The following is a 26301-nucleotide window of genomic DNA, read 5'->3' on the forward strand; positions in this document are numbered from 1 at the left end:
GAGAGTGGCTCGGGTTCTTGAGTTCCTCCCACTTATGGGCGACCCCGGGGAGCTCCTGGCTTCAGCCTGGCCCAGACCTGGCTGATGTGGCCATTTGGGGAGTGACCCAGCAGATGGAAGATCTCTCTGTAGCTCTGCCTTTCAGTTAAGTAAGTAGGTCTTGAAAAACAACAGCAAAAAGAAAATATATAAAGTGATGACTTTTCCAGAACTTGGGTGAACCCCTGAAGCCAGCGTCCAGCACCTCTGAAGTTTTTGCGTTTCTTAGTCACAAACCCTTCGTCCACAAGGGTTCCACTGGCTGGACTTGAAGCGCCTTGAGTTCAGTTTGCTTGTTTCCCACATGGATCTGCACGGGGTGCAAACTCTTGTGTTCGTCTTTCAGCCTTGTGCTTTCCTCCTCAGAGTTGTGTGTGGTCGTAGTTCCTTCACTCTTCCTGCTGTCTGGTCTTCGCTGAGTGAGTTCCGCAGATGCATCCCGCTGTGCTGCTGCCGGGCGTCCAGCCTGGCTCTGCAAACGTGCTGCCACAGACAGTGCAGCGCACGTGTCGGGGGAGAAGTGGTCACTGATGTCGGATACGGGACCGGGACCGGCTGGGGGAGACGGTGCCCGCAGCTCCCCTAGGTCTCTGTCAGTGTGCACCCTTCCCGGCGTGTTTGAGGGCTGTGGCCAGCGTTCAGCGTGTTCTATCTTGGATTTTTTTTTGCTGGATTATTATTATTTTTAAAGATTTATTTATTTGAAAGGCAGAGTTACAGAGAGGCAGAGAGAGAGAGGTCTTCCAATCACTGGTTCACTCGCCAGATGGCCATAATGGCTGGAGCTGGGCCAATCCAAAGCCTGGAGCCAGGAGCTTCCTTCCAGGTCTCCCACGTAGGTGCAGGGGCCCAAGGACCTGGGCCATCTTCTACTGCTTTCCCAGGCCACAGCAGAGAGCCAGACTGGAAGTGGAGCAGTCGGGACTCAAACCGGTGCACTTATGGGATGCCAGCACTGCAGGCGGCAGCTTTACCTGCTATACAAAAGTGCCGATCCCTGGATTATTGCTTTTAAAATTCATTTTGCGGGACCGGCGCCGTGGCTCACTTGGCTAATCCTCCGCCTGCGGTGCTGGCATCCCATATGGGCACTGGGTTCTAGTCCTGGTTGCCCCTCTTCCAGTCCTGCTCTGATGTGGCCCGGGAGGACAGTGGAGGATGGCCTAAGTCCTTGGGCCCTGCACCCGCATGGGAGACCAGGAGGAACCACCTGGATCCTGGCTTTGGATCGGCGCAGTGCGCTGGCCATAGCGGCCATTGGGGGAGTGAACCAACGGAAGGAAGGCCTTTCTCTCTGTCTCTCTCTCTCTCTCTCTGTCTATCTGTCAAATTAATTAATTAAAAAATTCATTTTGTTTATTTGAAAGAGAACATGCTCTCCATCCACTGGCTTATTCCCAAAATGCCCACAGCAGCCAGAATCCAGGTTTCCCATGTGGGTGACAGGGACCCAGCCAGTTGCGCCATCACCTGCTGCCTCCCCGGTTTGCATCAGCAGGAGGCTGGAAGTGGGAGTGGAGCTGGAATTCAGACCCAGGCACTCCTGTATTGGATGCGGGCGTCTCAAGCAGCATCTTAATTGCTGCTCCAAAAGCCCACCCCTGGGGGCTGGCGCTGTGGCATAGTAGGCTTAGCCTCCAGCTGCCATGCCGACAGCCCATATGGTTGCTGGTTCATGTTCTGTCTGCTCCTCTTCCAGCCCACCTCTGTGCTAATGGCCTGGGAAAGCAGTAGAAAGTGGCCCAAGTGCTTGGGCCCCTGCACCTGCATGGGAGACCTAGAAGAAGGTCCTGTCTCCCTGTGGCCATTTGGGGAGTGAACCAGTGGGTGGAAGATCTCTCTCTCTCTCTGTCTCTCCCTCTCTGTTACCCTGCCTCTCAAACAAATAAATAAATCTTTAAAAAAAATCAAATACTGGAGTTGGCATTGTGATGTAGCAGGTAAAGCCGCCTGCCTGTGATGTCGGCATCCCATATGGCACTGGTTTGAGTCCCAGCTGCTCCACTTCCAGTCCAGCTCCTTGCTAATGTGCCTGGGAAAGCAGCGGAAGATGGCTAACCACCTGTTCCCTGAAAAAGTTTTACTGAGAGGGAAAGAGGAATGGGGAAGTATCTTATGTGTGGCTATGAAGGCAAAGGAAAGAGTTGTCTTTTCTTCTTTTTCTTTATGATTTATTTGAAAGGCAGAGCACCAGAGAGAGAGAGACAGAGACACAGAGAGAGAGAGACAGAGACACAGAGAGAGAGAGAGCGTCCATCTGCTGATTTACAAATAGCTGCAACAGCTAGGGCTGAGCCAGGCCAGAGCCAGGAGCCAGGAGCCCCATCCGGGTCTCCCACGTGGGTAGCAGGGGCCCAGCACTTGAACCTGCACTCCGGTCTGGGACGCAGACATCACAAGTGGCAGCTTAACCCCAGTGCCAGCCCAGAGGAAGGTTTTTCTGAGTATGTGTGGTGCACGTGTGCGTCCATGTCCTGGCAGAATGGACATAGCGTGGACGCGGCTCGTGCTTTACGGACTTTTTGTTGATGTTTCGCCTCACTGCATGCTGTGGCTGTTAGCTAAGAGTGGTGCTCCTTAATTTGTTGAAGCACTTTCCTGTTTGAAGTTCATAATGGATGGTCTTGTTTTGGATTTTTGTGTCTTAACCTACTTTTCTCTTGTTTAGGTTAGCACCTAATTACTGTGCCTAAGTCAGATAACTAGGGAACAAAAGTTGTTACACAGGAATGCACTGTCAATGTGCTGGTTTGTGTCCCTTTTTGCTGTACATTATATTGTATACATATATTTCCCAGTACCTACAAAAATGTTCCATATGTGTAATTTTTATTAATTGCCTTAAAATCCAGTATATACCACAATTTATTTACCTCTTCCGCCAAGTTGGTTACTTTATGGTAGCCACTTTTGTAGGCTTGAACTTTTTGATCCTGTCAATCTCTGTTCACACCTCTATTTCTGATTACTTTTTTTAAGATTTATTTATTTATTTGAAAGGCAGAGTTACAGAGAGGCAGAGAGAGAGAGAGGTCTTCCATCCTCTGGTTCACTCCCCAAATGGCTGCAACAGCCGGAGCTGAGCCGATCCAAAGGATTCCACTGCTCTCCCAGGCCACAGCAGAGAGCTGGATCGGAAATGGAGCAGCCGGGACCAGAACCGACGCCCATATGGGATGCTAGCACTGCAGGTGGCGGCTTCACCCGCTATGCCACAGTGCTGGCCCCTAGGACACATTTTTTTTAAAGTCATTTTAAATTATAAATTATGTATTATTTTCATTTAAAGGGTTGGTGGAAATTAATTTTTACACTGATTTGTGTGTGTGTATGCACACACACATAGAGAGAGGGAGAGAAAGATTTTTTATTGCTAGGCACCACACTAAGCTAATGGAAGGTGATTTAAAAATAAAATCCTCCCTGCGCTACAGGGGTTTGTATTCGTGTGATTACAAAGCCATGCACACTGACAGAAGTAAGACTAAGTGCTGCCTGAACACAGGAGGGAGGCGTGGCGTGGCGTGCAGGTGACGGTGACAGCCTCCCTGGCCGCCTCGTGTGCCATCACACACATCACACGTGCTGGAACTCCTTGCCACGCCTCCCCTGTCACCGGGCTCCTCAAGGCCACCTCTTCACATCCACCAGAGTCCTGCTGCCAGTGCGCTCCAGCAGGCAGCGCGACATCCGCTGTCTCCTTGGTGGCCTTTTACCCTGCCCAGGCAGAGTGGGCCCTGGAGAAGGGGGCGCATCGGGGTCTTAGTGTCTCCTGACGTCCTCTAGCCCCACGAGCCTCAGTTTTCAGGAGGTGTGTGATAGTGGTAACGTAGATGGAGTACCTGAACCTTTGACCTTGCCTCGTTCGGAACTTACCGCTCAGTGTTACCAGCTTGGCTGAATGGGTTTTGTTTACGGTTTCTTACAGGGGCTACTGTTCCCGAAGACAGAGACGTCTCCGGAAAACACTCAACTTCAAGATGGGCAACAGACACAAATTCACGGGGAAGAAAGTGACTGAAGACCTTCTGACTGATAACAGGTACTGACTGCTCAGCGCTGGCGCTGCAGAGACCCTGCCGCCCCGTGTGCAGAGTCCCGGGGCGCTGTCCCTGCGCCGCGTCTCCTCCTCTGCTGCGATGGGCATTTTACTGTTCTTAGGCTCTAGAGCGAGGGGAGTGAGGTGCAGAGAGTTTCTGTAGCGTATTCAGGAGCCGCAGTGGGTGGGGAAGGGAAAGTCAGTGACTGGAATCTAATCGGTTACCAGGTAAGGTTTCCAGAATGCACATTTCAGTGTCTGGGGCGTAAATCCATGTATCTTTTTTTTTTTTTTTTTTTTGACAGAGTGGACAGTGAGAGAGAGAGAGACAGAGAGAAAGGTCTTCCTTTTGCCGTTGGTTCACCCTCCAATGGCCGCCACGGCCAGCGCGCTGTGGCCAGCGTACCGCGCTGATCCGATGGCAGAAGCCAGGTATTTCTCCTGGTCTCCCATGGGGTGCAGGGCCCAAGCACTTGGGCCATCCTCCACTGCACTCCCGGGCCACAGCAGAGAGCTGGCCTGGAAGAGGGGCAACCGGGACAGAATCCGGCGCCCCGACCGGGACTAGAACCCGGTGTGCCGGCGCTACAAGACGGAGGATTAGCCTAGTGAGCCGCGGCGCCGGCCAAACCCATGTATCTTAATGACATCTGGCTGTGTGTAAGCTATTACAGAAGAGTTCTGGACTCGGTGTTTACTGTACCCGTGCGTAACATTTGCTGAAGGATTACAACACGCATTGAAAGCCTCCACGTCAGATCCTCAAACTTCAGTTTGGACCAGTTGAATTATTTGTGTAAATAATGATTTATTGGAATATGGTCACATCCGTTCATTGAGGTTTTGTTGACAGCTGCTTTTGTATGTTGTGATAGAGACCGTATGGCTTGAAGAACCTAAAATATGTACCATTGGGTGCTTCATTAAAAAAAGATGTGCTGCTTCGTGGTCCAGTGTGTAGCCGGGGCTGAGCTGGATGCCACGTTAGAGAGAGAAACAGCCCAGTTCTTGAACCTCGTTGACTGCGACATTGCTGAGGGATGCCTGTCAGATGCAACCCAGGAACCAGTTCACAGTAACAAAGTGCCCTGTTGGGTGGCGGCCTTCGCTGCTCATCATCCTGACCTCTTGGAAGCACCTCTGGGTGCTTGACAGGGAAGTGAGTGAGTCTGCCGGGAGGAGGCCTGACCTAGAAGGCTTTGAGAGGAAAGAGCCGTCCTGTGTGGGGGAGACAGCGTGCCGGGGTGTCCGAGTGCAGGCCAGGAGCTGGAGAGCTCTGGGCAGTCTTAGCTGCTACTCAGGTGCAGAAGACTGGAGCGTGGAGACTCCCGGGTGTAGCAGGGGGTGGTGTTACGTCAGTGAGTTCAGTTAGGGTGGTACAAAAGTTAGTAAAGAGGTCTGAACTGTCTTAAGATAACGGGGGTAACAGGGTCTTTTATTTTGGAGACAGAGGAAGGTTAATGAAGGCAGGAGTGTGGATAAAGATGCACCAGGAAATCACGTGGCTCCTTTACTGGGCACTGAGTGCCAGGGCCGGGCCCAGGTGTGTGGTGAGTGGTGCTCCACGGTGAGTGAGGCCCAGAGGTTAGGAGTCTGAAATCACACAGCTAGGAAGTGATGGCACTGAGGTCCCACCCAGCCCCACAACCTTTGTTCATTATGGCTCCTGGATTCTGCCTCTTGAGGACTTGGTTTCTGCATGGGTTGGGATGGCAGAGGTGTTTGTTCACAGAGGCCAGATAATGCTGCCTCTGTGGGACATCATCTCGGAGGGGTAGGTCAAGGTTCTGGGCTGCTGCATCGCGGTGGCAGAGCCTTTTCAGTGAGACGCGTCTGGTGGGGGTCAGAAACCGGGAGTGGAGTTGGAGCAGAAACCAGAGATGCTGATTTGGGATTCATGGCTGATGCTGGGGAAGACTGGTGCTGAAGTTGGAGAGGGAGAGAGGTGTAGAGACAAGCTGAGGGACTGGTGTTGTGGCTCAGTGGGTTAAGCTGTTGTCTGTGACGCTGCCAGCATCCCATATGACCACCAGTTCGAGTCCCAGCTGCTCTGGTTCCTGTCCACCTCCCTGCTAATGCATGTGGGAGACGGCCCAAGTGCTTGGGACCCTGCCACCCACGTGGGAGACCCCGATGGAGTCCCAGGCTCCCGGCTTCAGCCTGGCCCAGCCTCGGCCGTTGCAGCCATTTGGAGAGTGAGCGAGCAGATGGAAGTTACCTCTCTCCTCTCCCTCCCTCCCTTCCTCTCTCCCTCCTCCCCTCACCCCGCCCCCCCGTCTCTGCCTTTCAAATAAATAAGCAAGTAAATATTCACAAAAAGAAAAAGAGCCAGAACCGGACCTCTGCTGCTGGCCTGTGTCGCTCATTCCCACCTCTCTTCCGGTCTAGGTACCTGCTTCTGGTCCTGATGGATGCCGAGCGAGCCTGGAGCTATGCCATGCAGCTCAAACAGGAAGCCAACACGGAGCCGCGGAAGCGGTTCCATTTGCTGTCTCGACTGCGCAAAGCGGTGAAGCACGCGGAGGAGCTGGAGCGCTTGTGTGAGAGCAGCCGCGTGGATGCCAAGACCAAGTTAGAGGCGCAGGTCAGTGTCTGAGCCCCCGGCCGTGTGCACCGTGGAGATCACAGGTGGGCTTCTTACAAAGCCACCGTCCGGCAGAGCAGGTCCTGCGTTACCAGTTGATAGCCAAGAGAGGAAAAACGCTCCCTGATCTTGCTTTAAAAAGTGAACATAGCGTCTCTGTGAGCTCCTAGTTTCTTATTATTAAATTTGCAAGAAAGGTCATGCTTCCCTTGATGCGTAGATGGGAAGCTTGCACCGTGGACCTGGGAAAGTTCACAAGGTAAAAGAGTGTTTCGGTCAGGTTTTGGTTTTGTTTTTATTTTGGATTTGTCTATAGTTTTTTTTTGTTTGTTTTTCATTTTTTTGGTGAAGCAAAAGTAAGAAAACACACTTCCTTTATTTTGAATTTCCTTCCTGGGAAGTAAAGTAATTATAATAAATTACCTGTCTGTTGCATTTCACTAGTTAAATACATTTTTTAAAAAAATCAACCTGAGTATCTCCATATTCTGGCTCTCAGTCAGAAGCCAGCAGGGAAGATGGAGCCAGACGGCGCGCTGGCGTCCGGCGCTGACGTGGGTTTGCTTCCCCGCAGGCCTACACCGCTTACCTCTCGGGAATGCTGCGTTTTGAGCATCAGGAATGGAAGGCTGCCATTGAGGCTTTTAACAAGTGCAAGTAAGTCCTCTGGTCCAAAGCCATGAGCAGTTTTGGTTGTTGTCAGAGTCAAGTTGTAGGTCAGCTATTGACTTGTTCCTGTGAAAGGACGGGTATTTTCTCCTGTAGAAATGTTGAGGGCAGGTGTTTGGCATAGCAGTATTCTACCATGGAGTGCCTGGGTTCAGTTCCTGGCTCTGGCTCTTGACTCCAGCGTCCTGCTAGTGCAGACCCTGGGAGGCAGCAGTGAGGCCTCATGTAGCTGATTCCTCCACCTGCGGTGGAGACCTGCATTCCTGGCTCTGGCTTCTGCCTCAGCTCAGCCCCTGATGTGATGAGCATTTGGGGAATGAACCAGTGGATGAGATTTCTCCCTGTCTCCTGCTTTTCCAAAAAGGGGATGAGGGAGAAAAAAAGAAAAGAAATGGTGCTTATTCTCTTAAGACATGTCAGTTCTGAGAGTTAGAAGAACTTCAGAGAGCTATGTTTATTTATTCTTAAAGATTTACTTATGTATTTGAAAGAGTTAAAGAGAAGAAGAGGCAGAGAGAGACACAGAAAGATCTTCCATCCACTGGTTCCCTCCCCAAATGGCTGCAACAGCCAGGGCTGGGCCAGGCCAAAGCCAGGAACCACGAGCTTCTTCCAGGTCTTCCATGAGGGTGCAGGGACCCACCCACTTGAGGCATCTTCCGCCGCTTTCCTGGGCGCATTAGCAGGGAGCCGGGTCAGAAACAGAATAGCTGGACTCAGACTGCGGCCCACAGGGATGCTGGCGCTTCAGGCAGCAGCTCTACATGGCACACCACAGCGCCAGCCCCAAGAGAGCTGTGGGTTTTTTAGCCACTGTATTCCTTCTGCGTTTATTTTCTTAAAAACAAGACTGCTGTAAAACCTGCTGTTTTCCCTTGCAGAACGATCTATGAGAGGCTGGCGAGTGCCTTCACAGAGGAGCAGGCTGTGCTGTACAACCAGCGGGTGGAGGAGATCTCGCCCAACATCCGCTACTGCGCCTACAACATTGGTGAGCAGGGCCCGAGGCATTGCTGCCATCGTAGCGTCAACTGGTGGCTTGCAGGAGCTCACCTCAGAGCCTGGAGACGTAATCTAACTTTCTGCCCCTGCCCTTGCATCCAACTTGGCCTGAGTTTTGGTTGATGACAAAATTAGAATTGTCTGAAAGCCCTGCTCAGAATTCCTTTACTTTGATTCCATTCTGCCGTCTCCTGTACACCCCAGGAGCAGTCCGAAGTCTCCAGCCAAGTCGCTGTCTTGCTTTTTCAGAGCAGTTTAGGATCACAGCAGAGCCGAGAGGTAGAGATTTCCCAGGTACTCCTGCCCTGCCACCAGCCTAGCCTCCCGGTCACCAGCATCGCTCACCAGAGGGGCACATTTGTGCAGTTCATTAACTGCATCCACACAGCGTCATCCCTCAAGGTCCATAGTTACATTAAGGTCCACTCTTGGTGTTGCACGTTATATACATTATATATACAGTGACCTGCATCCAGCCTTATAGTGCCACGAGGAGTATTTTTACTGCGTCAGCCACGCCATTCTTTGCAGAAGGACTTGCTTTCAGAGGACAGATCTCTGCAGATATATAGGAATGTGCTCGTAGGGCCGCCTCTGTGGTGCTGCCACAGCTTGAGACGGGGGTCGCTGCAGTCCCTGCTGCTCTGCTTCTGGTCCAGCACCCTGCCGATGTGCCTGGGAAGGCCACGGATGATGGCCCAAGTGTTTTTCCCTCTGCCACCATGGGAGAGACCTAGGTGGAATTCCTAGCTCCTGGCGTTGGCCTGGCCCATCCCTGGCTGTTGGTGGCTATTTGGGGAGTGAACTGGCAGATGGAATGTCTTTGTCTTTCCCTGTCTTTCTCTGTCCCTCTGCCTTTCAAATAATTAATCTTTAAAAAAGAAATGCATGGGCCGGCACCGCAGCTCACTAGGCTAATCCTCCGCCTTGCAGCACCAGCACACTGGATTCTAGTCCCGGTGGGGGCGCCAGATTCTGTCCCAGTTGCCCCTCTTCCAGGCCAGCTCTCTGCTGTGGCCCAGGAGTGCAGTGGAGGATGGCCCAAGTGCTTGGGCCCTGCACCCCATGGGAGACCAGGATAAACACCTGGCTCCTGCCATCAGATCAGTGCGGTGCGCCAGCCGCAGCATGCCAGCCGCGGCGGCCATTGGAGGGTGAACCAACGGCAAAGGAAGACCTTTCTCTCTTGTCTACTCTGCCTGTCAAAAAAAAAGAAAGAAAGAAAGAAATGCATGGGTCTGACACTGTGGCGTAGTAAGCTAAGCTTCCACCCACAGTGCCAACATGCCATATGGGCACGGGTTCAAGTCCTGGCTGCTCCTCTTCCGGCCCAGCTCTCTGCTATGGGCTGGGAAAGCAGAAGATGGCCCAAGTCCTTGGGCCCCTGCTCCCACGTGGGAGACCTGGAAGAAACTCCTGGCTCTTGGCTTGAGATCAGCCCAGCTCTGCTTTGGAGCCACATGGGGAGTGAACTGGGAATGGAAGACCTTTCTCTCTGTCTCTCCCGCTCTCTCTCTATAACTATGTCTCAAATAAATAAATAAAATCTTAAAAAAGAAAAAAAAAAAGAAAGGCACTGTGGGAGCGGGAAGGCTCTGTTAAGTCTGAGTCCGATGTTGTGGAAATGAACCTGACTTTGAAGATTGCCCTCTCCCCCTCCCCCAGGGGACCAGTCAGCGATCAATGAACTGATGCAGATGAGATTGAGGTCTGGTGGCACCGAGGGTCTCTTGGCTGAAAAATTGGAGGTAATCCAGTGTGCACAGTTTTGAGAAAAGTCTTTGGTTTGAAAAAGTCCAGGAGTAATTCATAATCCCACCCCCCAGGGATAGTGACACTAACAACACATACTTACGTCTGTCATTTCAGCAGACAACTTTTCCAGTTAGTACTGTAAGCAGTTTTACCCCCATTATATCTGTTTTCTAAGCAACTAATACAGATTCATGGAAAAAGTAAGAAGAGCTTCCATAGCTGGGATGGGTATTTCCAGGGAGGAATTTAAAGTGCGTAGAGTTTGCGTCTCCTTCACTGGTGAGGGGCGTGGTGTGTTGGAGACGATCGGCTCCGTGTGGTTCCACCCCCGTCACTCATCCACAGTTCAGACTTTCACTGTGTTCCACCGCTTTCCAGGCGCTGATCACTCAGACGCGGGCCAAGCAGGCAGCCACGATGAGTGAGGTGGAGTGGAGAGGAAGGACAGTCCCTGTGAAGATCGACAAAGTGAGGATCTTCTTGCTGGGCCTGGCTGATAACGAGGCGGCCATCGCCCAGGTGAGGAGGCCCTCGGCCGGCCGGTTTCTCTGTTTCTGCTCTAGTGTTTCCTTGTTGTTTCTTTCTCTCGACACAAAAGTTAATCTTCAGGCTCTTTGGGAGATGGTAAGTCTGGAGAGGCACCAGTTGTTAAAACAGCCTGTAGAGGGGCCTGTTGACAGGATTTCATGAATTAATGCTCTGTTAAGCCAGCCTTTGGGCATCTGGGGTGACTCCACTTGCTTCTGTCTATTATGCTTTTATATCCTGCTAGATTTGATTTGTTACTGTGGTAAGGATTCTTGCATCTGTTTTCATGGAGGAGTTCGGTTGAGGGCAAAGAAGGTGATGGCGATGTTGGAGTGAACATGGGAGCGGCCAGAGGCAGGCTGAGCACAGGGATCGCGTTTGGGCCAGCAGGTGGTGCCGCAGCTTAGCTGTCCTGTCTCCTGCTTGCTAGCCTTGTAGCCCTCGAGGGATCACCTCTCGTATCTGGGCGTTTTCAGAAGAGCCTAGTGAAACCAGAATATCTTGTTTTGTGTCCGGTGTACATGTAATATTCATGAAAATTGCTACTTAGGACATAATTACGTGTTTGTGAGCGTGAACAGCCAGATGCATCTCGAAAGATAAGAGAACCTGGAGGTCGGGGTTTGCTCGAAGTAGGCAGCGGTAAAGCACTCAAGAGGATGCCGCCCTCTGACACGGGCAGCCACAGGTGGGACACGAGATTTCATCTACAGCAGGCTGGTTTTTAAGGTGATAATTTCGTATGGCAGATACAAGGTTCCCCCCCTCTGCAAAGCGGAGCTTTAAAAGAAACAAAGCAGGCCGCCGCCGTGTTCCTGCCAGGGGCCAGGTGGGGTTTCACAGGCCGCGCTGATCTGAATGCTTTGTGCTGGGAGTGGAGGGCTGCTCTCTGCTGTGTTGACGAGTTGTTGAGCATCCAAACTGTTGTTTCATTTTGTTTTGTTTTTTAATTCTGAGAGACACACAGGAAGAGAGAGTTCCCATTTGGTTCCGTCCTCACATGCCGACAGCCTGGCCAGGGCTGGGAAGGAGCTCAGTTCAGGTCTCCCACATGGGTGGCAGCAGCCCAGTTACTGGAGCTGTCACCTCCTTCCAGGAATGCTCGAGCAGGGGCCGCAATCCGGAGCTAGAGGCAGGTGTTGAAACCAGGCCGTCCAGTGTGCACACGGGCGTCTTGACCAAAAGCCAAAGCCCCACCCTAGGCATCCAGGCTTTTTTCTGATTTTCTTTCCTTTCCTTTTTTTTTTTTTTCTTAATTAATTTACTTATTTAAAGGCAGAGTGACAAAGAGAGAAAGGGAGAGAGTTATTTGGAAGGCAGAGTTACAGAGAGAGAAAAAGAGACCTTCCATCTACTGGTTCACTCTGCAAATGGCAACAAGGGCTGGACTGGGCAGTGGTGAGGCCAACAGCCGGGAACTCCATCCGTGTCTCCCATGTGGGTGGTGCGGGCCTAAGTACTGGACCACCTCTGTTGTCTTCCCGGGTGAATTATCAGGAAGCTGGATTGGGAGCAGAGAAGCCAGGACTTGAACTGGTGTCCATAAGGGGATGCCAGCATCACAGGCAGTGGGTAGATGGCTTAACCTGTGGCGCCACAGTGCTGGTCCCAAAACTGGGTTAAAAAGGTAAAAATCGGGGTTGGCACTGTGGCTTTATGGGTGAAGCCACTGCCTGCAGTGCCGGCATCCTATATGGGCGCCAGTTCAAGTCCCAGCTGCTCTGGTCCCAGTCCAGCTCTCTGCTATGGCCTGGGAAAGCAGTGGAAGATGACCCAAGTCCTTGGGCCCTGCACCTGTGTGGGAGACTGGAAGAAGCTCCTGGCTCCTGGCTTCCGATTGGTGCAGCTCCAGCCATTGGAACCATTTAGGGAGTGAACCAGTGGATAGAAGACCTCTCTGTCTCCCCCCCCCCCCTTCGCCTCTGCCTGTGTGTAACTCTGACTTTCAAATAAATAAATAAATCTTTAAAAAAAAAAGAAAAGTAAGAATGCCCATTGAGCAGTTGAAGGTAATCCCCTTGGTGCCACTGGAGAGTCCTTGGCTGGCGGTGTAACACGGGTACCCCCTGCCCGGCTCTTACGGAGTGCCTCTGTGTCCTAGAAGTCAAGAAATACACCACGCAAGGTGCTGGATTTCAGTTCTCTTAACCCACTTGGTATTAGTGTTTGCCACCCTCTAAGAACTCGGTTAAAGAGTTTACCAGTCTTAACTTACTGCTTGCTTGTAGGGATTTTCTTGCTGCTTAAATATTAAAACAATACTGAAAAGCATAAAGAAGAAACAATTCAGAGTATGACACTGCAAAGATTTTAGACAAAGTAAATCAGCCACCAAAATCCAGTTGCAAAATCCTTGGTCTCTTTAGCTAAGCTTTAAGTCTTCACATCCTTAATATTGCCTTACTTTATTTCTTTTTTTTTTTAATTGAAGATTATTTTATTTATTTGAAAGGCAGAGTTTCAGGCAGAAGGTTGTGGGGAGAGGTATGTCCATCCACTGGTTCACTTCCCAGACTGTGCCAGGCTGAAGCCAGGAGCTTGGAATTCCTTCTGGGTCTCCCACATGGGTGGCAGGGGCCCAGACACTTGGGCCGTCGTCTGCTCTTCCCAGGTGCGTTAGCAGGAAGCTGGGTTGGAAGTGAAGCAGCTGAGACTCAGACCAGGCACCTGGTACAGGACATGGGTGTCCCAAGGAGGGACTGAACCTGCTGCCCACAGCACCTACCCCCACGAGGAAATTTTTCAATAGCTCTTTTATCTGGAGGACTTGTTTTAAGCATTTGCAAGTTTGATGATTCTTATCTCAAGTTATAGTTATGATTTTAATGTCTGGGTAGAAGAGAGACCATTTGTCCTTTTTTGTTTTTCTTTTAAGATTTATTTATTTGAGAGGCAGAGTTAGGGAGGAAGGGAGAGACAGAGAGAGAGGTCTTCCATCTGCTGGTTCACTCCCCAAATGGCTGCAGTGACCACAGCTGGGCCAGTTGGAGCCACGAGTCAGTAGCTTCCTCTGGGTCTCCCACATGGGTGAAGGGGCCCAGGCACCTGGGCCATCCTCCACTGTGTTTCCCAGGCCACCAGCAGGGAGCTTGGTTGGAGATGGATCAGCCACAACTCAAACTGGTGCCCGTATGGGATGCCAGTACCCCAGGCAGAGGCCCAGCCTATACGCTCCAGCACCAGCCCCTTATGCTTTTCTTTGAAAAAAAGAAAATCACACACAAGTGTGTGTGTGTCTGTATTTGTGGTTATAACATATACTCCCAGGTACATGGGAAATGATTGCTTATTGATATTAATAAATTTTTGAAAAATAAAACTTTCTTAGAATTGAAAACAAAATTGGGGCAGGCATTGTGACACCGCAAGTTAGCTGCCACCAGGGACATCCACGTCCCAAACTAAGGTGCTTGGGTCCAAGTCCTAGCTGCTCTGCTTCTAATCCAGCTTCCCGCTAGCAGATTGCATCCTGGGAGGCAGAAGATGCTGACCAAGGTGCTTGGGTTCCTGCCGCCCACATGAGAGACCAGGATGGAGTTCTGGGTTCCTGGCTTCAGCCTAGCCCAACCTCAGCTGTGGCAGGCATTCGAGGAGTGAGCTAACATGGAAGACGTCTATTCTTGTCTGTCGCTGTGCCTTTCAAATGAATACATAACTAAATCTTTTAAATAAGAGTGTCTATTTGTAATGGTTTGTTTCCTTCTCTACCAGATTTCCGTGTTTTTTGCTAGCCCTCCCTGGGCTGGATGAGGCTCGGTTCCTGTCCCCATGGTTCTTCAGTGGGTGCGTTGGGGAATGTGGTCAGACTCGCCTTGTGTGTCTCCTACTCACACCACCACCTCTGGCAACTTCGCAGACCAGTGGCGGTTCTCTGGGGATCTGTAGCGGCAGGGGCTCTGCCTCAGGCCCACAGCAGCTGAGTTGCCGTGTGCCAGTCAGTGTGGAGACGCTGTCTGAAGAGGCAACCTGAGGCTGGAGACAGGCACATCCTGCAGGTTTCAAGTTGCATCAAAATTTATGTGGAATTAGAATTTATTAGGACCAACTGGAGCAGTTACTTCTGGACTTAGGATTTCTGTGTCAGAGGCACACCTGGGAGAAGGTGCTGCCAGACCACTCGTTCTTGGGCAGGAGTTTGCCACTTGTGTTTGGATTCTTCCGCGTTCAGGCAGACGTGGAAGGTCGGCGTGAGGCGGAAAGGAGACTTGTCTCTGCGTGTGGAGAGGCGTGTCTCGTTCCATTGTTCTTTCAGGAATTATCTTGGCTTCACGTATGGGTTTATAGGATGAAAGTGTAAGTACAAAATGCATTAAAGACTTCCTGTTGGGAGACATTTGGCTTTGCCCAGGGAGAATCATGAGGTCTTCCTCAGGAGTTAGTGGTCTCTTAGTCACTGTGCAGTGTGGGCATTGAAAGAAAAGCACAATTAAATCTTTGCCTTTAGATACGCTTTTTCTTCCCCGTTAAGACTTAAGGAGTTTTTGTGGGAGCCCTGGGAGAGTTTGCTGTAATCAGCACATTGATACAGGGGTTTGCTTACTTAGTCAAAGGCGTGAGGATCACGTATGACGATTAAGAAGTATAGCATCATAGCATCATTTAATGTTTTAATTTGAACCATAGCCTACCTGCAGGAAAGGATCAGATCCTGTGTAGCTGGTAAAACGAAACCAGCTCTTTTCTTCTACGCCCATTGCCCCGGCTACTGAACCCCACCTGCTGAGAAAGGGTGTTGGTGGCATATTTGCTGGGCTGTGGGTGCGGTGGATCATCCTTCCTGCTCCTGCTGTGGCCTGGTGTGTGTGGGTGGTTGGTGGGTTTCTTAAACAGGGCCGAGTCTGTCCACGTAGCATGTTGCAGTTGAGTGTCACACAGTTGAGCCCTTCCAGAGGCTCTGTGCGCTGGAAGACCTTGAGGAATCTTGCCGGCTTGGCGTGCCGCACAGTGTTCTTGCACGTTGTTTCTGTAGCACTGCACTGTCCAGGATTGTAGCCACTCGACGTACACGGCTGTTTAAATTAACAGACATGTCATGGGCTGGTGCTGCGGCATAGCAGGGTAAGCCACTGCCTGTAGCCTTGGCATCCCCTATGTGTGCTGGTTCAAGTCCCAGCTGCTCCACTTCTGATCCAGCTCCCTGCTGATAACACCAGCAGAGCAGCGGAAGGTGGCCCGGTGCCTGGGCCCCTGCACCCACGTGGAAGACCCAGAAGAAGCGCCTGGCTCCTGGCTTCAGTTTGGCCCAGCTCCAGCTGTTGCGGCCCTTTGGGGAGTATACAGAGATGGAAAATCTCTGTCTGTACATCTCTCTAACTCTGCCTTTCCAATAAGACTTCTTTTTTTTTTTTTTTTTTTTTTGCGTGCTCAGTGGCCGCATGTGGCAGTGCTGGCACCTGACAGCACGGACGGAGAACCTTTCAGCAGAAGGCTCCTGGCTGTGCTCTGGTGGCTCAGGGAGTTAGTGGCGGCTGTTGGAGACTTACAGGCTGACTGTGCCCCTGATTTGCTCCTAGGTTACTTAAGAGTGGAAAATACGTTTGGTTTACATTGGGTAATTGATGAGCAAGATTTTTTTTCACCCTGGAAGCTAGGAAAAACAAAAGAGTTCTTTTTTTTTTTTTTTTTAAAGATTTATTTATTTATTTGAAAGTCAGAGTTACACAGAGAGAGGAGAGGCAGAGAGAGAGAGAGAGAGAGAGAGGTCTTCCATCTGATGGTTCACTCTCCAGATGGCCACAACGGCTGGAGCTGTGCCGATCTGAAGCCAGGAGCCAGGAGCTTCTTCCTGGTGTCCCATGTGGATGCAGGGGCCCAAGCACTTGGGCCATCTTCTACTGCTTTCCCGGGCCATAGCAGAGAGCTGGACAGGAAGTGGAGCAGCCGGGTCTCGAACCGGCACCCATATGGGATGTCGGCACAGCAGGCCAGGGTTTTAACCCACTGTGCCACAGCATTGGCTCCAAGAGGTTTTTTTGGTTTGTTTTTGTTTTTGTTTTTTGACAGGCAGAGTGGATAGTGAGAGAGAGAGAAAGGTCTTCCTTTTTGCCGTTGGTTCACCCTCCAATGGCTGCCATGCTGTGGCCAGCACATTGCACTGATCCGAAGGCAGGAGCCAGGTGCTTCTCCTGGTGTCCCATGCAGGTGCAGGGCCCAAGCACTTGGGCCATCCTCCACTGCACTCCCGGGCCACAGCAGAGAGCTGGCCTGGAAGAGGGGCAACCAGGACAGAATCCGGCACCTCGACCGGGACTAGAACCCGGTGTGCCGGCACCGCTAGGTGGAGGATTAGCCTAGTGAGCCGTGGCGCTGGCCATCCAAAAGAGTTCTTAAGACAAGGTTAAGGGCCGGCACTGTGGCACAGTGGTTGAAGCTACTACTGCTGTGCTGGCATCCCATATGCACACTGGTTCAAGTCCCAGCTGCTCCACTTCCTATCCAGCTCTTTGCTGTGGCCTGGGAGGGCAGTGGAAGATGGCCCAAGTATTGTGGGCCCCTGCACCCGCGTGGGAGACCCGGAGGAAGCTCCTGCCAGTGAAGCAGCAGATGGAAGGTTTCTCTCTCTGTCTCTCCCTCTCTCTGTGTAACTCTGCCTTTCAAATAAATACATAAATAAATGGTTTTTACAGATAAAAAGAGAAGGAAAAAACTTTTCTTTAAGGCCCCCCCAATTCTCTGGAAGGAATGGGAAGTTCTGATCTTTCCTCTGAGCGATCCTGGAGGTCACGTGAGTGTCAAGGTATTCCTTCAGATTGGATGTTTAGTTTCTGTGGAAAGTCAAATAGAAAGGAACGTCGGTGTTTTGGCTCACAGTGGGTCTGCCAGTAGCACAAGTTCATCTCCTTTCGGCCTCTCATCCGTTCCCACCTGCTCGGGGAGATTCTTTGGGATGATAATGTGGCTTGGCAGGTTTTCTGTTAATGAGTCACTTTCTCACTCGTCCCAGCTGTGCAGCAGAGCGGCGACGCCCAGGGCTTGCACGGAGTCTGTCGTCCCACACTTGTCAACTTTGTGGGCTCCAGAATTGCTCTCAGGGGAGGCCATGTGGAATCTGAGTGCAGCATGTCTCTGTGGGAGGAGGACGCCATGATTTTAGGAGAAAGGTCTTTTTGATTGGGCTTTGTTCGTAGTCATATCACTTGCTTGGATCTGAAAGGATTCCGTGTCTGCGGGTTGTTAGATCCGTGAAGGTGGTTCTGTTGCTGTACCGTGGAGCTTGGGAGTCTGTTCTGCAGGAGGAGGAGGGAACTCGTGGCACGCTGTGCTTCAGCGTGCAGGAGCCGTGCCCACGTGCAGGCTGCGGGGCCCCTCTAGGCCTAGAGAGCTGTGCCCACATGCAGGCTGCAGGGCCCCTCTAGGCGCAGGGAGCTGTGCCCACGTGCAGGCTGCAGGGCCCCTCTAGGCGCAGGGAGCCACGCCACGTGCAGGCTGCAGGGCCCCTCTAGGCGCAGGGAGCCACGCCACGTGCAGGCTGCAGGGCCCCTCTAGGCGTAGGGAGCTGTGCCCACGTGCAGGCTGCAGGGCCCCTCTAGGCGCAGGGAGCTGTGCCCACGTGCAGGCTGCAGGGCCCCTCTAGGCGCAGGGAGCCACGCCACGTGCAGGCTGCAGGGCCCCTCTAGGCGTAGGTAGCTGTGCCCACGTGCAGGCTGCAGGGCCCCTCTAGGCGTGTGGGAGCTGTGCCCACGTGCAGGCTGCAGGGCCCCTCTAGGCGCAGGGAGCCACGCCACGTGCAGGCTGCAGGGCCCCTCTAGGCGTAGGGAGTCGTGCCCACGTGCAGGCTGCAGGCCCCCTCTAGGTGCAGGGAGCTGTGCCCACGTGCAGGCTGCAGGGCCCCTCTAGGCCTAGGGAGCTGTGCCCACGTGCAGGCTGCAGGGCCCCTCTAGGCGCAGGGAGCTGTGCCCACGTGCAGGCTGCAGGCCCCCTCTAGGCGCAGGGAGCCACGCCACGTGCAGGCTGCAGGGCCCCTCTAGGCGCAGGGAGCTGTGCCCACGTGCAGGCTGCAGGCCCCCTCTAGGCGCAGGGAGCTGTGCCCACGTGCAGGCTGCAGGCCCCCTCTAGGCGCAGGGAGCCACGCCACGTGCAGGCTGCAGGGCCCCTCTAGCCTAGGGAGTCGTGCCCACGTGCAGGCTGCAGGGCCCCTCTAGGCACAGGGAGCTGTGCCCACGTGCAGGCTGCAGGCCCCCTCTAGTCGCAGGGAGCCACGCCACGTGCAGGCTGCAGGGCCCCTCTAGGCGCAGGGAGCTGTGCCCACGTGCAGGCTGCAGGGCCCCTCTAGGCACAGGGAGCTGTGCCCACGTGCAGGCTGCAGGGCCCCTCTAGGCACAGGGAGTCGTGCCCACGTGCAGGCTGCAGGGCCCCTCTAGGTGCAGGGAGCTGTGCCCACGTGCAGGCTGCAGGGCCCCTCTAGGCGTGTGGGAGCTGTGCCCACGTGCAGGCTGCAGGGCCCCTCTAGGCGCAGGGAGCCGTGCCCACGTGCAGGCTGCAGGGCCCCTCTAGGTGCAGGGAGCCGTGCCCACGTGCAGGCTGCAGGGCCCCTCTAGGCGTGTGGGAGCTGTGCCCATGTGCAGGCTGCAGGGCCCCTCTAGGTGCAGGGAGCTGTGCCCACGTGCAGGCTGCAGGCCCCCTCTAGGCACAGGGAGCCACGCCACGTGCAGGCTGCAGGGCCCCTCTAGGCGCAGGCAGCTGTGCCCACGTGCAGGCTGCAGGGCCCCTCTAGGTGCAGGGAGCCGTGCCCACGTGCAGGCTGCAGGGCCCCTCTAGGCGTGTGGGAGCTGTGCCCATGTGCAGGCTGCAGGGCCCCTCTAGGTGCAGGGAGCTGTGCCCACGTGCAGGCTGCAGGCCCCCTCTAGGCGCAGAGAGCCACGCCACGTGCAGGCTGCAGGGCCCCTCTAGGCGCAGGCAGCTGTGCCCACGTGCAGGCTGCAGGGCCCCTCTAGCCTAGGGAGTCGTGCCCACGTGCAGGCTGCAGGGCCCCTCTAGGCGTGTGGGAGCTGTGCCCACGTGCAGGCTGCAGGGCCCCTCTAGGCGTGTGGGAGCTGTGCCCACATGCAGGCTGCAGGGCCCCTCTAGGCGTGTGGGAGCTGTGCCCACGTGCAGGCTGCAGGGCCCCTCTAGGCGTGTGGGAGCTGTGCCCACGTGCAGGCTGCAGGGCCCCTCTAGGTGCAGGGAGCTGTGCCCACATGCAGGCTGCAGGGCCCCTCTAGGCGCAGGGAGCTGTGCCCACGTGCAGGCTGCAGGGCCCCTCTAGGCGCAGGGAGCCACGCCACGTGCAGGCTGCAGGGCCCCTCTAGGCACAGGGAGCTGTGCCCACCCACGTGCAGGCTGCAGGGCCCCTCTAGGTGCAGGGAGCTGTGCCCACGTGCAGGCTGCAGGGCCCCTCTAGGCGCAGGGAGCTGTGCCCACCCACGTGCAGGCTGCAGGGCCCCTCTAGGTGCAGGGAGCCCTCATCAGGAGTCAGGCAGAGCATGGAAGGGGAGTGACTGAGCCGAGAAGAAACTAAACATCTGAAACCGGTGGAGTCCCTGCTCCTGTAGGCTTGTTTAGTAGGTGCAGTTGGCACAAGTCCGTGTCCGTGTGCATGGAAAGCTGTAAGAGAATCTCGTTGGCCAGTGCAGTGCGTTAGGACGGTTCTGGTCTCTGCCCGGGCAGGTGTGCGATGGGGAATCACAGTGCTCCTCGTGCTCCTCCTCCCTGCCGATAGCGCGAGCTGGCTTACTCGGGAGAAAGTCTGACTCCCTCGTCTGCCTTCCTTTAGGCTGAAAGCGAAGAAACCAAGGAGCGGCTGTTTGAATCCATGCTCAGCGAGTGTCGGGACGCCGTCCAGGCGGTTCGGGAAGAACTCAAGCCAGACCAGGTAGGGCGTCGGCTGAGCCAGCGGCTCCGGCTCCAGGCCAGGGGCCTGCTCGGGCTGTCCTGCAGCCGTCACCGACACCCATCTCAACTCATTTCCTCTTGTAAAACTCTTCACCCATTAAACAGTCACTTGAATTATTGCCCATTAACATCCTGTTTATTGTTGGATATTCAGCTGTTCACTTTCCTCAAGCCCACAAGCCTCTTAGATATTCTTTTAGTGTCTTCCAGAGTACCTTGAGCTTAGAGTGTTCCCCAAAGTGTTTGTTCTGTTTTGTGAAAAACAACACCACCACCACCACCACCACTGCTTTCCCTGAGCGGTGCCGCCCTCCCGTTCGGCTGCCTCACAGGTTACGCTTCCCGCAAGCCTTGGCCTCCTTCACAGGGGCTGGACTCCAGCCTGCTGCAGATGCCGCCCCGCCCAGCCTTAACTCGTGATGCGAAGGTGCATTTGCTGTGCTGCAGCAGTGCTACCACAGACGTCTGGCTTCAACTGTGCCAGTCAGTCACACTGCTGGAGGGCAGAAGTCAGAGTGGGCTCACAGGGCCGCGTTTCTTTGGAGACCCTGGGACCTAGCGTCTGTCGCAGGTGCACCTGCCGGCTGTGGCCGTGGCTGCTCCCTGCACCTTCGAAGCGGCAGCTCACATCCTCGTCCCTCCCTGCCGCTGCCTCCTGTCCCTGCATCTGGGCCTCCATCTTTAGCCTCCCGCCCCTGAGGACCTTGTTCCATTGGGCCTGCCTGGATGATGCAGGGTAATCCGCAGAGCCTCGGTTTAGCCACAACTGCTAATCTCTCCCCTGGAGGTTAGGATGTGGGCGCTCCAGGGGCTGCTACTCGCACCCCCGCAGCAGGCGAGCTCTGCACAAGCACACAAGGACGGGGAGCTGGCTGTGCGGCACAGACCCTAAAACGGAGCCCTGGACTTTGAGGTGTTGGAACGCTTTTAGGCTAGGCACTGCCGGCAGCGGGCAGGGAGCTTCCGTCGGCCTCTGAGTGCCAGTTTCCAGATGCCCGTGGTGACTGAGTGAGCCTGTCATTCTCTGTGACCCTGAACCTGCTAGAGTCTGTCCGTCCAGGGCACTGAGCGAAGTGGTCCGGGACGGGACAGGATGAGCTGTGTTGTTTTTTACAGAAACAGAGAGATTACACTCTTGACGGGGAGTCGGGGAAGGTTTCTAATCTTCAGTACCTGCACAGGTAAGAGTCGTTTTAATGTTGTGAAATACGTCTTGTCCAAGGAGAGAGTCTGTCTGATGTTTCTGTGAGCTGTGTACTCTGTCAGGATTGTGGGGTGGGGGCCTCGCCGTAGGTGCTCAGCTGTGCGTTTCCCCAAGGGCTCCTCGGGGCTCCTCAGACCCCTGGACTGCACGGCCGCTGCTGCTCTGAACCCAAGAGTAGCAGCCAGGCCGTCACTGCGCCCTTGCCCCTGTGTGCGCCGTGGAGCCCCTGCCCGCAGCTGGGCTTGTGTCCTCTGTCCACAGGCCTCTTCTGTGGGTGCCTCTGACCCTCCTCCAGCGTAGGGTGGGGCCTGGGGGCCAGAATGCTTCTCAGACTCTTGGTATTTATCCCCCATCACGACGGGTAATAGAATTAAGATAGGAATCATGCACGCGTCGCCTCTGGTGTATACAGTTGGTCCATACAGCGTGTGCAGTCATCCAGAGAGACCGTGCATGCTGCAGTGTTTTCTGAGACGAGACGGCCATCAGGTGAGCAGGAACGCGGCGTCTCGGTGTGGGCCAGGCAGGTGACAGGTGCCGGCTCCAGGCGCTGGCTTGCCATCGCTGTGCCGTCGCGGTAACAGAGTCCTGTGAGGTGAGCAGCGCTCTGGCTCTTCCTGAAAAATGCGCAGATGTGATTCAAGCTCGAATCAGTGTGAGCAGGTCCGGAGCCTGCCAAATTGAGGCCCTGCTCTGTGACGTGCCCTCGCCCCTCGCGTCCCCAGGTCAGTCCTGACTCATAATGTAGACTCTTCCCTGAGAGTAACCTGAGCTGTGGTCCCTCCCAGCTACCTGACCTACATCAAGCTGTCGACGGCCATCCGGCGGAATGAGAACATGGCCAAAGGTTTGCAGAGGGCCCTCCTGCAGCAGCAGCCGGAAGACGACAGCAAGCGCTCCCCGCGGCCCCAGGACCTGATCCGGCTCTATGACATCATCCTCCAGGTGACCCGGGGGCCTGCGGAGGCAAAGGGCCTGTGGGGGACACAGAAGGACTTCACTGTGTCATCTGGGAGCCAGGTTCTGTGGCGGTTAAGCCTTGTGTGAGCCCGGCAGTCAGGCACGTTACACGCAGAGGCCGTGGGCCCGCCGCTGTCCCCAGCACTGCCCCATGGGAGCTGCTCCCGCCAGGTGCCGTGGAGCATCCCGAGGGCGGAGTCTGCTCGCTCAGCCCGCTGGGTGCTTGGCGGTACGGTTGCCCCCCGCATAGCACTCAGCGGGGTCCAGATGAGGGGCCGCCGGGAGCGCTTCAGCAGCGGGAGCCCAGAGGGGTGAGGGTCAGAGGGACGGAGGGGGCGCTGGGGCGGCTGCCTCCAGCCGTGTATCACAGAGTGCCTGTCATTGAGCTCATCCTCTACACACACACGCACCCCCACCCCGTGTCTGGTTTTATGAGGTCTTTTGTCAGAAACTGTCTGAGGCATTGTTTCACAAACTTTTGTAGAACTTGGTGGAACTGCTCCAGCTTCCTGGTTTAGAAGAGGACAGAGCTTTCCAGAAAGAGATAGGCCTCAAAACGCTGGTGTTCAAGGCTTACAGGTAACATTCCGTGGGGTGGGCAGGGCTCCTTCTGGCTCCCAGCAGGTCTGTAAGGTCGGGCGCCTGGCCCAGGAAATGTGTCGTTGGGCACCGACTCTGACGGCCTGCGTGTCCAAGAGGGCTCTCGTGTTGGCTGTGCACTCTGTGTGCCCTGTGGATCGGTCCAGGCGGCCAGTGGGGCACAGACCGAATCCAGCTTTCTCCTACACACACACACACACACCCGCCACCCAGGGGGCAAGGGGCAAGTGTGGGAAAGGGTGTTAATTCACAGAACCAGAGCAGCTAGTTCAGGGCACCCAGACTGGGGGTAAAGTAGTCTGTTTCTAAATGAAGCCCAGTGGGCTGTGGAGCCGGATAGGGTCTGGACAGGATGGCGGGGAAGAGGCACGTGCGTCCTCACCTGCTCTTCCTGACTCAGGCCTCATGCCTCGGGCTCTCCAGGCCCCATCTTCTCTCACGCGGCTCCCTCTTTCCTGGCGAGGGCCCGCAGTGCCCGTCAGAGTTTGCTAGAAGGATCCTCTCTGGGTTTGGGTTGCTGAGCAGGGAGGTGAGAGTGGACTGGATATGGCCGCTGTTCCTCGTGCCTGTCCCCAGCTGCTGCCCTGCTTCCAAGGCAGTGGTGGACGGAGGCTCATGTTGGACGCACGCCGTCGTCTCCCGTTGCTGGGGAGGGGCTCCGGGTTGGCCCTGGAGAACTAGACTCTGGGGACAGGGCCAAGGGGAGGGGCTCCCACGCAGTGGTCCTGCGTTGAGAACCGGCCTCCGGTTGTCAAGTTTGGCCTGAAGTACAGGAGAGCCCGCCCTGGTGGTGGCCGCTCCCTCCCCCAGGTGCTTCTTCATCGCTCAGTCCTATGTGCTGGTGAAGAAGTGGAGTGAAGCCCTGGTCCTGTACGATCGGGTCTTGAAGTACGCGGACGAGGTCCACGCTGACGCGGGAGCCTTCAAGAACAGCCTGAAGGTGAGCCGCCGCTCTCCTCGCGGGGTCGGGGCTGGAGGGGGCACCCGCTGGGCCGTTCCCGGCTTGGGGGAGATTTCAGTACGAGGAAGGAAAGCCATTTCTCTGGCTTTAAAAAAAAAAAAGAGCCTGCGGTGCCGGCACACCGGGTTCTAGTCCTGGTCGGGGCGCCGGATTCTGTCCCGGTTGCCCCTCTTCCAGGCCAGCTCTCTGCTGTGGCCAGGGAGGGCAGTGGAGGATGGCCCAGGTGCTTGGGCCCTGCACCCCATGGGACACCAGGAGAAGCACCTGGCTCCTGCCATCGGATTAGCGTGGTGCGCCGGCCGCAGCATGTCAGCCGCGGCGGCCATTGGAGGGTGAACCAACGGCAAAGGAAGACCTTTCTCCCTCTCACTGTCCACTCTGTCAAAAAAAAAAAAAGACAAAAAAAACCAAAAAACCTAAAGCTCTGTTCTCAGACTTGGCTGCAGTTGGAACTGCCTGGGAAGAGTTTCCAAAGGTGGGTGTGTGGGATGTGGGTCTTCCCTCCCCCAGGGAGTCTGGTCAGGGTGGGGGTTCAGAGCCCCGCAGGGAGTCTGGCCGCAGTGAAGCTGGGAGCCCCTGAGGAAGCAGACCCCCTCGCAGCGCCGGAGTTAGCGTCTGCAGCCTCACCGCACCCCAGCGTGCAGGCGTGTGTGCCGGCCCGGGGAGCGCGTGCAGCACTGGGCCGCTCTCGGGGCTCGCTTGATTTTACTGCTGTTGATGTCAGCGAGCTGCTGAAGCTGTGTCCTGCTATCATGATGCGAGCTTATTAAAACACGGGCTGGGCCAAAGAATCCAGTTGTATTTTATAAGGACAGACGGTAGAAGAGCAGACCAGTCCCTGTGATGAAAGTCATCACAAGTCCACGCGCACAGCTCTTCTGTCAGAGCTCGCACTGTGTGGCCGTGGGAAGGAGAACGAGCGGACCTGGTTTCTGTCTTCAGAGAGCAAGACTTGCACGCAGGAGCCGGGCGTGAAGACAAAGAAGTCTAGATGCCGGACGCAAGGGCAGTTAGGGGGGAGGAGGGCGCGTGCAGCACCCAGAGGGGCGGCCTGTGGGCTGCAGCAGGCAGCGTGCTGTGCCCGTCGCAGGGAGAAGAGTGGCGTTTTACAAACACCTGTTGGGCCTTGGGTGCCCAGGGTTCCGGGAGGAAGAGGGGCAGACGGGGGCATGCAGGCGTCTGGGATGGCCGGGCCTTGTGAGGTCGTTTCTGTCAGGCCGCGGCTCGGGCTCAGCCCCGGTTCTGAAGCCCAGCGCTGCTGCTGTCGCGAGTGTGACGGTGACTGTGACCTCCCCGTCCTTCGCTCGCAGGGACCTCGGTGTTCCTGGGCGTTAAATGAGCAGGGACACAGACTGCTTAGAAAAGCAGCTGGCGGTGGTGGATTTCAGTCGTGGTGTCGTGGACTGTCCCAGGCGCCGGGTCTTCACCCGTTCGAAGCAGGCTGGGTTCGTGTTCCTGAATAGGGAGAACTGCTGAGAAGGCGTGCGGTCCCGTGACAGCCCCTGGGCCTCAGCTCGGGTGAGTCGGGGCCTCGGGCCGCTGCTGAGTGCGTGCGCTCTGGGTCGTTGCAGGACCTGCCCGACGTGCAAGAGCTCATCACGCAAGTGCGCTCGGAAAAGTGCTCCCTGCAGGCCGCCGCCATCCTGGGTGAGCGCCTGCCCGGGCCTGGCAGCCCCGTCCCCCTTCCTCTCCCCGCCCTCTGCTCTGCTCTGCTCTGCTCTGCTCTTTAAAGGCTGCGAGGGGTTGTGTGGGCTTATCTGGAAGGCGTTCTACTTGTCCTGGCCGTTACTTGGGCCACAGAAGCATCAGACGGTGGAAGGGTTTGGAGACGCCCTGACCGCTTCAGCTGTGCCAGCCGCCCTGGGCCGAGGACACTGGGTCTGGGATGTTTGTCTCCTTAGCGCCTGGGTGGGGAGGAAGGAGGGTCCGACTGGCCTCCTCTGTCTTGGGATTTAGACAGCTGCCTAGCCTGTGTGTCCCTGTCCTTACCGACTGCCTGTGAAACTTTCAGATGCAAGTGACAACCACCAGACGGAAACGGCTTCCCAAGTGAAAGACAATAAGGTGAGCCGGCTGCAGCCTCTGAGGAG

At 55.2% G+C, this 26301-nt stretch overlaps 1 protein-coding gene across 1 annotated transcript in view; it reads left to right on the forward strand.

Annotated features, from left to right (window-relative positions):
- The window catches only part of SRP68 (signal recognition particle 68), a 30206-nt gene that overhangs the window by 2764 nt on the left and 1141 nt on the right, over nucleotides 1-26301 (forward strand). The window contains exons 3-15 of the mRNA XM_002722924.6: nucleotides 3968-4081; nucleotides 6467-6662; nucleotides 7237-7319; nucleotides 8213-8322; nucleotides 9999-10081; nucleotides 10467-10607; nucleotides 20368-20466; nucleotides 21603-21667; nucleotides 22479-22635; nucleotides 23135-23229; nucleotides 24061-24190; nucleotides 25783-25858; nucleotides 26223-26275. Coding sequence (XP_002722970.2) covers nucleotides 3968-4081; nucleotides 6467-6662; nucleotides 7237-7319; nucleotides 8213-8322; nucleotides 9999-10081; nucleotides 10467-10607; nucleotides 20368-20466; nucleotides 21603-21667; nucleotides 22479-22635; nucleotides 23135-23229; nucleotides 24061-24190; nucleotides 25783-25858; nucleotides 26223-26275 — 1402 coding nt within the window. The remainder of the gene's footprint in view (nucleotides 1-3967; nucleotides 4082-6466; nucleotides 6663-7236; nucleotides 7320-8212; nucleotides 8323-9998; nucleotides 10082-10466; nucleotides 10608-20367; nucleotides 20467-21602; nucleotides 21668-22478; nucleotides 22636-23134; nucleotides 23230-24060; nucleotides 24191-25782; nucleotides 25859-26222; nucleotides 26276-26301) is intronic.

The sequence above is a fragment of the Oryctolagus cuniculus genome, chromosome 17 (assembly GCF_051225735.1).
Source record: "Oryctolagus cuniculus isolate XC-2025 breed Fujian yellow rabbit chromosome 17, ASM5122573v1, whole genome shotgun sequence".
NCBI lineage: Eukaryota > Metazoa > Chordata > Mammalia > Lagomorpha > Leporidae > Oryctolagus > Oryctolagus cuniculus.